This window comes from Coffea eugenioides, chromosome 9, assembly GCF_003713205.1.
Source record: "Coffea eugenioides isolate CCC68of chromosome 9, Ceug_1.0, whole genome shotgun sequence".
In the NCBI taxonomy this organism is placed as follows: domain Eukaryota; kingdom Viridiplantae; phylum Streptophyta; class Magnoliopsida; order Gentianales; family Rubiaceae; genus Coffea; species Coffea eugenioides.
This window is the reverse complement of record NC_040043.1, coordinates 10225977-10239146: the sequence shown is the minus strand read 5'-3', so window position 1 is coordinate 10239146 and position 13170 is coordinate 10225977. Positions and strand designations below refer to the sequence as shown.

The following is a 13170-nucleotide window of genomic DNA, read 5'->3' as shown; positions in this document are numbered from 1 at the left end:
GGAGCAGTTTTCTTTTTTCTGTTCCTTTTTTTTGGGGTTTTTTGGGTCTTCCATCTCATTTGTTTTATTTGCAGAAAAATGTTAACAATCTTTACTTAATCGATGGGTCTCATTTAGGAAGTCTCAACGTGTGTAACACAGTAAACCGGTATTGTTGAAATGGAGATGACCTTAATGTTAAGATGTTTTGTGCTAAATGGTTGTCATCCAATATGAGGGGTGAGTGTATGGGGCAGATCGGACGGCCAATTCCTTTAATCTCCTGAGCTTTTTCCATTCAATAGCTCTTTTCTGTCTTTTGTAGTTACAATCTATACACGTGATTTTTTTTAAGGTAATATGTATCTATGGGTTTGACTGGTATCCCTTACTTCGTTTCATCATGTAGGAGATAGTGATTGTTACCCCTTTTTTGATAGAGCAACATCCATTAACGAGTATGGAAAGTTGGCTACATTTCATGAATCGCTGATTTATTGTAAGCAATATGGTTGAATCTTGTGAGATTAGTGTAGATAGTATATAATGATATTTAGTCTTGGAATTGCAGCAGACCTTCTGTTTCTGTTTGACACTTTTTTGAATATATATCTGTCGTTTCCGTGATGTTTGAGTTCAATAGATGTTACTTTTTAGTATGCATGAGGTGCAAACCTTGTGCAAATAATTTAAGGTACCCTCCCTAGAGCAGAGCAACTTTTCTAATGACTAAAGGGTCCAGGAGAGACTAGGTGTATAAAGTTAAATACTTTAAGCTACATCTATACCATATATAAAGGGAGAGGAGAGGGTTTTGGTGTAAACATTTTATGTCACTTTATGTACTTTCATTTTTGCCCTTGTAAACACTAATTTTACTTTAATTACCCGAGCACATGTTGTCAAGATAACTACCATAAGCATTTCTTAATTTACTATTTAAACATACTTTTTTTCAGTGTCACCACCCCTAAGCAGTAACTACTAACATAGCAATCATTTTTTCAAAATAATTTGGAAGATTAGTATCTTCTTTAACAATAAACATATGTATGTAAAATTCATTCACTATATATATTATGCATTTCTTTATTGCACACACATTGAGTGTGCATTTATCACTAGTGTCTATTGATGGAGAAACCTATATTTTATTCTAGTACCACTTTTTCAGCTCTGGTATCAACTATTTCCTGATGACTAGCACTTACGGGGTAAATTAAGAGAAAAAAATTTATTGGGATTTCTCAGTTAAGCTTTGTTGCTGGGATTGCGTACCGTTCCCAAAGAGCACTACTAACTATCCCTATATGCAAATAAGTGGAATATAGTCTAATTCAATCTTTTAACTTTTAAGTCACTGAGGATATGAAGCTGCTATAAATAGCGTATGTATTAATTCTTATTTGGTTTTGGGATTCATCTTTGGTCTGAGTGCATATATTTAGACATTAGTTTTCCCAAGAGCTTTTGTCATGATCATAGTTCTTATGCTTGTGAGGTTATGTTTCTACTTTATGCTTCGCCGATTCTTTCATCATGAATATGCATTCTTTCCTAATCATAAATATTCAATCATTTCAGTGCCTTGTGTATCTTGAGGAACACGCTGCACTAAAGTATCCTCAAATAGTGTGTTATATTGCCATGCATTGTTAAATCATTCTAGAATGATACTTCTTGTACATTAACAGAATATTTTGTGTTTAGATTGTTTTAATTTTTTACTGCATATTATTTAGTGAATCTGAGAATATTGTATTGATGATTCGGATTATAGAGGATATATTTGGCTTTTGTCTATTCAAGGATACTTGTTGGTCTTCCAGTATCGTGTGTTTGAGCATATGCATGCATCTTTTGATCTCTATGTCTTAACGATGATATCATTTAGTACATTAAAGTGATCTTTAGACTGCTTTGATTAAAATAGAATCTGTAAAGCTTACTCCTCCCAAATGCAGGATGATTCATATTCGGAAAGTTATATAAGCACCATTGGAGTTGATTTTGTGAGTGAATTGCTTAATAATTTATCATATATAGTAATTTTTTGTGTTATCAATAATTCAAATCAGAAATTCACTGTGCTTTTTCCTTTCCTTTTTCAGAAAATACGTACTGTGGAACAAGATGGAAAGACTATTAAACTTCAAATTGTATGATCTTCTTAGATCTCCTGCTTCCTCTTGCGCGTCTTTAACTGTTTCCCCTTTCCTCTTTATTCATTTATGGGGATACAATTACTGTATGTTCTGTTGATATGGGTTCTATAATTGTTCTAAAATCCTGAAAGGTTTAAAATTTGTAAGTTAGTGATGATATTTGGTCACTGTAAGAAACTAGGTCATGTTGTTGCAGATACTTTGCAGGGGGTTATCAATAACAAAATCCTGTTCTTTTGGGTGCTTATTGTTTCAAGTTTTGATTTTATGGGCCTTTTGTCATTTTTTTTGGGGGTTGGTGGTGAATGTATTTCTGTCATCACTAATTTTTCTTTCTGGCATATCAAGTGGGACACTGCTGGACAAGAACGTTTTAGGACCATCACTAGCAGCTACTATCGTGGAGCACATGGTATCATTGTGAGTGATGCATTCATGTATCTCTACTTTTTGACTTTTCAGTTGTCAAGTCCCTAATCATCTCCCTTCTGGTTTTTCTTTTGCTTGGAATTTGGTTTAGGTGGTTTATGATGTGACAGATCAAGAAAGTTTCAACAATGTTAAGCAGTGGCTTAATGAAATTGATCGCTATGCAAGTGAAAATGTTAATAAAATTCTAGTTGGAAATAAGTCCGATCTCACTGATAAGAAAGTTGTTTCCTATGAGACGGCTAAGGTGAAACTAGTTGTACAGATTGTTTTGTTTGTCCAAGTAATTTTTGCAAAATTATCTTATTGATCAGATATTGACACTTTTCCATGTTTTAACAATCCATAGGCATTTGCTGATGAAATTGGTATTCCATTTTTGGAAACTAGTGCTAAAGATGCTACTAATGTGGAGCAAGCTTTCATGGCGATGTCTGCTGCCATAAAGAATAGGTATATACCTTCACTTGCTCACTAAGTACAACTAGAAGTAAGGGTCTTAGACTCCTCAAGGTGACAAAATATCATATTCATATGGTAGTTGCTTTAGATGCCCTCCTGAATTTGTTGGCAAATGTGGAAATGAATCATCTTGAGATTAATCTTGCAAGTTGAGCACAATATAAATTGAATTGGGTTCATAATTGCTGCTTTGTGTTTTTGTTGTGTTCAAATTCATGACTTTTGTACGAACAATCATTGTCATTTTGGAGAATGAATTGGTCGGGAGTCGGGACCTGCTTTATCATATTTTGCCTTGTCCAACTGGTCCTCTCAAATTAATTTTGTTTTTTCTTCCACGCAAAATGGTGTAGATTGTGAAGAGTTAGTCTCTGCTATTCTGTGCAAGCACCTATTGCTGTATCTGCATTTTGTAATATTTTACTACAGCTTCACTGGTTATAATTGTTAATGTAGGATGGCAAGCCAACCAGCCATGAACAATGCTAAGCCTCCCACAGTTAATATGCGTGGGCAGCCTGTTGCACAGAATAGTGGCTGCTGCTCGTCATGAACACAATGGACAAACAACTTCTGGATCATTGACTCTACTGCTGCATGTGAAAGCACCTTTATGAAGACCAACTTAATCAAAAGACACTTGATAGTTTATTATCTTTTCCGACTTTATTCTTTTTCTGAACGTTTGTTTCATGTACTGATTGTACAAATTTATTGTAGTGGATGATAGAACAATTGGTTGTATTCGCTGTTGTCCTGTAGATGCTTGCCAGCCCATATGCTAGCCAAATATATGTTAATTTGCTTGCAGCAGACTGTCAAGAAGCACAAACGTTACACGTCCTAATAAATATTAACAGTGATCCAGCCATAGATATGCATATAACTTGTTTGTTGGTTGAAGGGGTTGACTTCTAACTGTCGAGAGGTGTTATGGTTCAGGAGTTTTGCCCGCAAACGGGGAGCCGAATTTGGAGTAAAAGGAACAGATAACATATTCTGCTCCTGAGAAAACATCATTGGCTCGTTCCGTTGTTGCCAAAAATTAAAAAAGAAGAAGAAGAAGAAGCCTTTATTGTAGCGAAAAAACCAGCAGATACATTTGTCGCTAAGATGTATTGTGTGCCAGGTTGCTTCAAACGTCACCAATTACACTACAGGTAAGTATAATCACAGTTAAAAGCCTTTAGTGGAGCGAAAAAAGAAAATTCTTATTACTTCACATCAATTGAATGAAATGCTCCTCGAATACTCTAATTAATGGGTACAGATCCCAGCCTGTAAAGTTGAGAGAGCTAGCGCTACCTTATCTTAAATCTGTGATTGGTGATGGCTTCTTGTTTGATACGTGGCAGCCTCTTGCCTCCTGGCGCTGTCTGCCAAAATTTTATGAAAGTCTTCAATATAGTTTTGGATTCAAGCACAAGACTTCTTTTTCTTCTTTTATTGAAGATAAACAGTTGGAAGTGGCCCCAAGGCAGGAAGGTAACTGCCGAAGTCAAAAGACTACAGCAGGAAGCTCCACAAATGTTCGTTACTCTTAATAGTCATCCTGATGACGCATATTGAATTGCTAGTACTCGAGGCATTTTCACTGTCCAGTCAGAGGTAACTGCTATGGGAGTAAATGTCACATTCCCTGATTTGCTTTCGTACAAGTGTTTTTGGATAGGGATTATTTGTCAAAAAAATTATTTATTTAGTATCATAAACACATTAATCTTTTTATCATATTTTTAGTATCACAATATTTAGTATTATAAATATATTTTTTAATACATCTTTTTATCTTCTCAATAATTTTCTTAATCTCACGCAACATTATATCGTAAAAAATACTACAGTAATTATTTTAAATAACTTTCCAAATAATCTATTATCCAACCACACATTGGTTGTTATGTAAAAGGAAGTTAGCAACTAAGGGTTGGCTGAAGAATTGGGGGGTTCCTGTTGAATTTGATCATCGAATGTTGTGTCACACACATTTTGCTGTTGAATATATTGAACAAAGGGATAATTTCAGAAACCTCCCTTGAGGTTTCTGACAATTTCACTCGGCTCCCCCGAAGTTTTAATAATTTCACAGACTTCCCTTGGTCCAATCAAATGACTAAAATGTCCTCCACTTAATAGTTAATTCATAAAGGGACATTTAAATTTGAAAAATATTTCTTATTATTCTACTTGCAATTTCCTAATCTCAAAGAACACTTTCCATTAATTTTCTAATTTTCATCTCTTCCTCCCTCCCTCCATCCCTCTTTCATACTCTTCTCTCTTTTTCTCCTGCAACCACTTCTCTCTCTCACCAAATGACACACTCCATTGTTACCAACCACACCACTTTCAAGTTTTACCATCTCTGAAATTTATCTGTATTTTTTTTATCTTCCTATCTCTTTCTTACTCTAAAAATTTTAGACCTTTCTTTCTTTCTTTTTTTCCAATAGTTTTACTCTTTACAAATGTTAACCAATTGAAGTTACCAAATTAACAAGGTGCAGACTGTAAATTTTAGTCAAATTAAGGGAAAATGAAAAAAGTGGCAGTGATATAGGGAAAAAATGAAATTAAGAATTGGAAGATAAAGAAGTGACTAATATATTTGTTAAGCAAAAAAGTCTAGCAATTAAAAAACTCATTGATTCTCTCTTTTATGAAAATAGAATTTTATCTCTATTTTTAAGAGTGCTAGAGTAATGATGAATTATATTCTTAGGTACAAAGGGACATTTTTTGGTTTAGTATTGGTAGTGAGTTACATTAGGTAAGAATTAGCAAGTAATTAAAATCCACCAAGATTTTACAAATATTGATGCAGCTCTTCAAAAAATTTGAAAATTTTATTTATATTCATGTAGAAATTGGAATTCGCTCCCACTAAGATTTTAGAAATCCTTGTATATTTCCTTCAAACATTAAATGTCTTCTTTAATGGTGCTTATGTGAATATTCGAGGGCTGGTTTGTTGTATACAACACTTATTTTGCAGTGTACTGGTACACTTTTGTACAAGACACTTTTTTCATGGTGCATTTCCTCATGGTTTTGGCCCTTTTGTATTATCTATTTAACCCATTTCTACTAACAACTATCTAGGAATTCATGAATAATTGAATTTGGGCACCTCATCTAGCGTAATTGGCTTGAAGGAGTTGAGTTGAATTGTATTTGGTTGGTTTTTGTTTTTAAGCGCAAGAATTTTTATAGATGTATATTTCAAGGGCTGTTTTTTTGGGCTATATTCTTAAGATTTTAGGATGCAAGTGATAGTTTCGAAAAGAAGTAACGCAGAAAATGAATAAATCAAACATCTCACATTATAAAATCACCATTATTGCTTCAACACCTCGATGGATTTCACTCTTCAATCAAACAAACAATTTGCCAAGCTTGCAACTTGCAAGGACAAGCAATGATTTAATGTCACATTCTTGAGCACATTATTGCAAAGAAATACCGATAAAGTAAAGAAGGTAAAGAGCCAGCTGGTTATTGAGTGTCCAAGATTAGTCTTGTAGTTAATCTTGTATACATTGATACTATATGCACTATTATCATTGAATGTATGATATGTATATAAAATTTAGATTTCAAATTTAAATTCATATTAGTTATCATTCATGAAATGGTAACAGTGTACAGGTGTCAGTGCATACAAAATTAATTCTTGTTCTTAATTGTTTTTAATTTCTAGTTAACATGTGCATGGAACACTAGTTTGGATGGGACACTAGTTTGGAGAAAGAGAGAATTATATGTGCCTACTAATATTCTAATAACATCTTTCTTCACCCTGTTTCGATGGATAGATTTGGAATTTCGAAAGAACAAAAGGGAATGGAAAGGAAAGACCAATCTTCCATTTGTTTGGGAGTTCTTTAAGTGGAAGAAAAAGGAAAGAAATGGAGGGACGAATACGTTTTTTTTCTTTTCTTTTTTTTTTTAAAGAGTTTCCCTCCAAATATGAGAGAGAAATGGAAGAATAATAAAGCAAAGCAACCAAACGTCTTCTAAATGTCAAATTGTCCATAAAATATCAGTAAACAAATTACTCATACTCAACATGTCCAAAATTATTTCACACTATTCTCTTCATTTTTCTTCTTTTCTTTTCTATTCAAAAGTCAAAAACTCCAAAACTGCCAAAAGAGTTCAAATTTAATTGGACAGAAGAGTTAGTTGAGGAGGGAAAGCAGAAAAACCCAATCAAAATACAAAAATTCTGAGTTAACAATACCGGGGAGATTAGCACGAGTAATTTTTTTTTATTAGAGCTCATTAATGGTTAGAGTGGTTAAGAGAAGACTGAAATTGTACCCCAAAAAAATATTGAAAGAAAATGTCAAACAGTCCAAAGCACCTTGATACTAATAAATCTTAATCTAAGATATGAAAATTGGAGTTATAATTATGTATTAATTGCTACCAATGAACAAACCATTAGACTGAAATAAATAAAATAATCGTTTCACGTAGACTTAATGGTTGCAAACTTGTTTAACAGCTATCTAATTTAACATTCACTTTCATTCTCATAAAAGGGTCTAATAAAAAAATGGAAAACAATTTACCAATTTTCCTTGTACCATAAAAATGGTATGGGCACAAAAAATAAATATACGATCTCCTATTCCTAAATTTTAATACTGAAGTCAGGCTTGTGAAATGTTCTCATGTTCGCTTTATTTGATACTTGTGCCACAAAGAAGAATTAATAGTGTAAAACAACAGTTATCTTGGGCGATTTCAGAAATATAGCAGTGTAAAGAATCCAATATGAAATTCCAAGTGATAAAATTTATTACCTAAATCGCTTTGAAATAATTGATTCAGAGCTCGAGAATTTTTTTTGGTCACTATAATATCACAAATTCTCAATTTCATCGAGAACGTTATAGTATTAAGTTAAGGAACATACCTCTGCATATATTATGTTTTCACACAAAAGGCGTATTTCTCAAAGATTGGTATGAATTAAATTTCGGTTTGTCTAACTCTTTAAGACCCCGTTAGAAAAAACCATTAAATTTTATGAGGGCTGAAAAGCAGTTATTTTCTTTGGTGGTTTTGTGAGTCACTTAATTCAACTTAAAAGGGGTAAGTCTTGAACCACTTCCCATTTCTTATACCTAATTTGCATTTTACACAAGGAAAAGGGAATTCTTACCAGTACAAAATTGACCAGTACTATTAAGGAGATACCAATTGATTTGATTTCCAAGAATATTGGAAATTATTAACCTTATTTGACTACGCATCCGACGAATCGTAAAAGGAATCTTTCGCCGTCTATGTTAATAACTAGCAAGCTTAACAAATAGAGAATATAGATGCCTAAATTTATATAAGAACTAAGATTTCCTAATATTTACTTAGTAAATATACCTTGCTAAGTCAAATGGTAAGATACCCTTTTTTTTTTTTTCAAATGGTTTGATACATTGAAACAAATATGTGTATGTATATATACCAAAGGTGCAGGGATGCTTGACCCATAGGCTTTCTCCCACAGCAAACTATTAATTTCTGCAGTAGAAAATTCAGTACTTTTGTGAGAGTTCTTAGTTTGTTCAAGATGGGTTGTTGTTTCTCTCAGGTATGTATTTTACTTTTCTAAATTGGTGGCATAATCTTTAAGTTCTTTTTTCTTTTCAAAAAAGAATTGACTTTTAATTGAAAGGAGAAGGAAATATGAGAAGATTTGAATAATTTTAATGAATTAATGTCAATGGCCACACAATAATGTTCAAGTTTATTTATTTATTTCTTCACGTATATTTATGGATGTCCACAAGTCTTTGTGAAAATAAACAGTGCTAGAATGTGATAAACGCTTTCAGTATTTTGGTTTATGATTTAAACTCATTCGGTTTGATTTTCTTCCTTATATATTCTATCACTACTGTCATTAAAAGGGTTATTTGTAATTCTTTCTTTTTTAATTCAGATGCTTTGAATATACTCTTGAGTGATAGCACAGACGACTAAGGCTTTGATTAGTGGCTACTGTTGAACTGTAAATAGTGTTTATATTAAAAAAAATTACGAATTCATTGACTTGAAACTTTTGCCATGCCTCAAAGAACTTGGCATCGACAACTTTTTAAAGCAGAGATCAATATTAGAAGTAATACTATAAATTGCATTATTTAGGGTGTATCTCAATGTAACGTTTGAAGTAAGAATGCAAATACTATTATTTGTTGCTACAATTCAATATTAAAATATTAAAGATTAAAATTCAAAGGGTTAAAATTTTGTTATTCTTTTACCGTTCAAATGAAGAATATCTTGAATATTTTTGTGAAGTATATCTTGAATATTTTTTTAAAATCCTTACTATACTACTTTTTATGATATACCGCGTTTGAAACAAGAAAATTGCATAAAAACGTGTTTTGTGAATAACTATAACAGAAACACAAAATCCAGATAATCAAGAGTTCAAGAGCACGTATTTGTTTATCATTCTTTTAGTAAATCTCTCTTACTCTATATTAAAGGCTACAATCTTTTTTAAACTGTGTAGATGAAATGTTTAGTGCAACTAGTTTTTGTTTGCATGAAAAGCACTAATGCTCTTTCTTATATGACTGAAATTGAACCAAAGAGTGAGAAGCCGAAACCAGCTTCGGCGGCCCCAGAACCAGCTTCAGCTCCAAATTCCCTAGCAGCAGCTTCCTCGCCACCACGAGGCCCGCCAAGGCCCCAGAATCCACATCCATTTGAAGCACTTTTTAATGATGAAAATCCTAATGCTTGCAATATTTCGTAATTCTTAATTAGCTACCACTTTTTGTTTCTTGCTTTATTCAAGTGGTTCTAGTTTGATTATATCATTTTTCAGATGGTGAGTTATTATGTTTAGTTGAGAAATTTACATTAAGATTTTTATCTATGTTCAATTTTGGTAATCCAATAAGCTTCTTTATGTTTGCTTCGGAGTTAAAAATTTGTTTTACTTTTTGGGTGACTTAACATATCATATTATTCAAAGAATATATATATTTGGCCTTCTAAAGGCACACGAGCATTAATATAGGTTAGGTTGAAATAAAAAAAGGAAATATTTAATCTAGACTTCCTTAGTTTTATGGCTAGGTAGTTTGTATCTGCTATCAGAATCCCCTTTGTCATTTCTATTGTGTCCCATTATTCCCATAGAATGGGTGAGCAGATAAGAATTAATCGTTAATGGGAGGTATTAAAATTTTTGCGTCTGGCCGAACTATATTATAAAAAACTTAACAAAAGTATGTCAAAGGCACTATGAACCTTGCACTTACAGAGTGTAATTGACACAAAAGAATTTCTACAAATTTGGAAAGAAGAATTTTGGAAGTCAATAGGAAGAGAGTCAAGGTCGTGGAACTGGGTTCTAAAACTACATTCCAACAACTGAAGTTCGGGAATGTTATGCCCCACCTTTCGATGTAAGTTTTATGAAAAGACTAAAGAGGTTTTACATCTCCTTGTAAATGGTTTTCTTTTGCAAGCGACTCTTATCACTTTAGTGCATAGTTGTGCATGTTGTAATCTCTATTGTTGTGGGATTACTCTTTGTTCTAAATATGAGGTGCAATGTAGCATAAGCCAATTTGGTGCAACATTTCCCAAATGTGATTTTTCACTCCAAGATTAGCTAGATAATGTCTTATAAGACCTCAGGCTGATAAGTTCTTGCAAACCGAAATTAATTTCTCGGTTATTTAGCCCTGGCAGATGGCAAAATGATTATGTTTGCACCCAAACACTCCCCAGAGGCTTTCTTCTCATATATAATATCTTTTAGAGTTTTAATGTTGGAATATGTGCATTTTTACTAATTTTGTGATCTACATAAAGAAATAAAAGATAAAAATAAAATTTTCAGTAAGAAAATGAGAAAAATATATAAAAGCTTTTATTTTGGAAGGTATTTCTTACCTCTCCAATTGTTGGATCGGAATAATCATTTCTTTTATTCTGGCTTTAATGTTTTTTCACAGTAAGGAGACAACAAAACTGATTCTACTTCGAATAATTCATATATTCTGTTTCTCATGTGATACTAATATTTATATAGTCTATACTGACAAGGCCTCTTATATTAATATGTGCAAATATGAGCTGTCTAGACATTTGCAACTCTTGTACGGGTTGCCTATATGTCTGACTTTGGCATGACAGAAATTAAGAGGAAAAAACTTGGGGAGCCCTTAAACTATTATCGTTGTCAACTTTTGGCCCCTCATCTAAAATTTATTTCCGATTGATCCTTAAACAATTAAAAATGCATACTTTGAGGACTTCCGATGACTTTGAGCACAAATCTGACCGGAATTAAAGGGCATTTTTGTCTGTTCATGTTTTGCAGATTTGTGCTTAAATTCATCGGAAATTGCAGAAGAATCAGCGATGGAAGACATATCCGGGTAGAGTTCAGAAATCATAGATCCAAGCCAGGATGAAAGATCTAAGGACAGTGGCGGAGACGTCGGAAAACAAGGCGGAGACGCCGGAAAACAAGGCGGCTACGCCTTCGGTCTGCATAATCTTGATCCCCACAGAAATGGGCCCCGATTTAGCAACTTGCGGGAGCGGCGTAGGAGGTTTGAAGGAGAGAGGAGGGGTTGGGAATTTATACGGGGTGGGGTGGGAGAAATGGGAGGAGGAAAGTGGAAGGAAGAAAGAAAGAAAGAGAAAAAAGATGGAGTCAAGGTGCGGGGGGTCAGGGGCCGCGTCCGTGTAGGAGGGGAGGAAACGGAGGCCCCCGAAAAGCGAATAGTGAAGGCAGCTGGCACTGTCCTCAGACTCATCAACCCACATCTTCCCTTTGCTTTGGCTTCCTCCTCCTGCAGTGCTGCAACAGCCTGCAACTCGCCATGGTGCTGTAATAGCTGCCACTTCTCGTTGAACTTCCACCCCCACCTGAATAGCTACTTTCCTGGACTTGCACTCGTGCTGCTGCTGCTGATGGCTGCTGTAGTTTTGGATGGTTTCTTTTCATCTTCAGTTCTCCTTTAATTCCGGTTAGATTTGTGCTCAAAGTGATAGGAAGTCCTCAAAGTATGCATTTTTAATTATTTAAGGATCAATCGGAAACAAATTTTAGATGAGGGGCCAAAAGTAGACAACGATAATAGTTTAAGGGCTCCCCAGGTTTTTTCCTCCAGAAATTAATATAATCTCTGTTTATGCTAAAAGAATGAAAATAAACAGAAGTGAGTAAAATAAGTTGATATCAAATTGAGAATTCTTGTTCTGCAGCTGGAGCTTTTCAGAAATGATCAGCATAGACTCAAAATTGTTGTAGACAGTGAGAATGAAGTGGATTTGATGGTGCAGGCACGACATTTGCGAGATGTTATCGTTCTTGTCGTCAGAGGCCTTGCCCAGCGATTTAATAGTACATCTCTTAATTCTCTGCTCAAAATAGATAATTAGTTTTCGTCACATAAATGTAAATGATTTCAGAATAGTGTTGTAAAAGGATCAATTTTACACTCCCTATACATCGTTTCTACAACTCTGTTTGAGGATTGGTTTGTTGTATAAAACACCTGTTCATCATTGTAGTTGTACATTTTTGTGTAAGATATACTGTTCTCTAATGGTGCATTTCCTCGTGGTTTTGGCCCTTTTGTATCGTTCATTTTGAGTTCGATTTGAAAGTGTTTAGCAACTATGTTGGGAAATGTGCATAAATGAAATGGCTTTGGTCTCAACTCTCAAGATAACTGGCTTGAAAGGGTAAGGTTGAATTACATTTGGATGGATTACTTTTTTGAGTACAAGATTTCCATGCATGTATATCTGGAGGGCCGTTCTTTTCAATATTCTGCTTAAGATGTTAGAATAGAAGTCCTTGTTTAAAAGAAACCAAGGGTACATAATAGTAAATTTTAAATCTCAAGGGTGCCTGCTTGCGTTTTAGTGAATTTCGGTTGCAACTTGCTCTGTAACTTATGCTCTTTTCACATAATCTTTTTGACCACTTATTCTGCAAAGATTCTAGGTGGAAATGATCAGATGAGTATGGAAACTTTTAGAAGAAAGCTTTGAGAGTTTCAAGAGTAAAAACTGTCAACTAGAAACAACTCATTTTGGCTCTTAAATTCTCTATAAATAGGGCCTTCGAGAACATTTT

The 13170-nt window shown here is 33.9% G+C and overlaps 1 protein-coding gene across 1 annotated transcript; it reads left to right on the top strand.

Moving 5' to 3' along the window:
- The first annotated feature begins 1891 nt into the window (after nt 1–1891).
- On the top strand, nt 1892–3860 carry LOC113783514 (ras-related protein RABD2a-like). The gene is made up of 6 exons (XM_027329671.1): nt 1892–1991; nt 2091–2138; nt 2493–2564; nt 2665–2820; nt 2923–3026; nt 3492–3860. The coding sequence occupies exons 1-6, from the start codon at nt 1938–1940 to the stop codon at nt 3586–3588; spliced, it is 531 nt and encodes a 176-aa protein (XP_027185472.1). The 5' UTR covers nt 1892–1937; the 3' UTR covers nt 3589–3860.
- Nucleotides 3861–13170: the final 9310 nt, after the last annotated feature.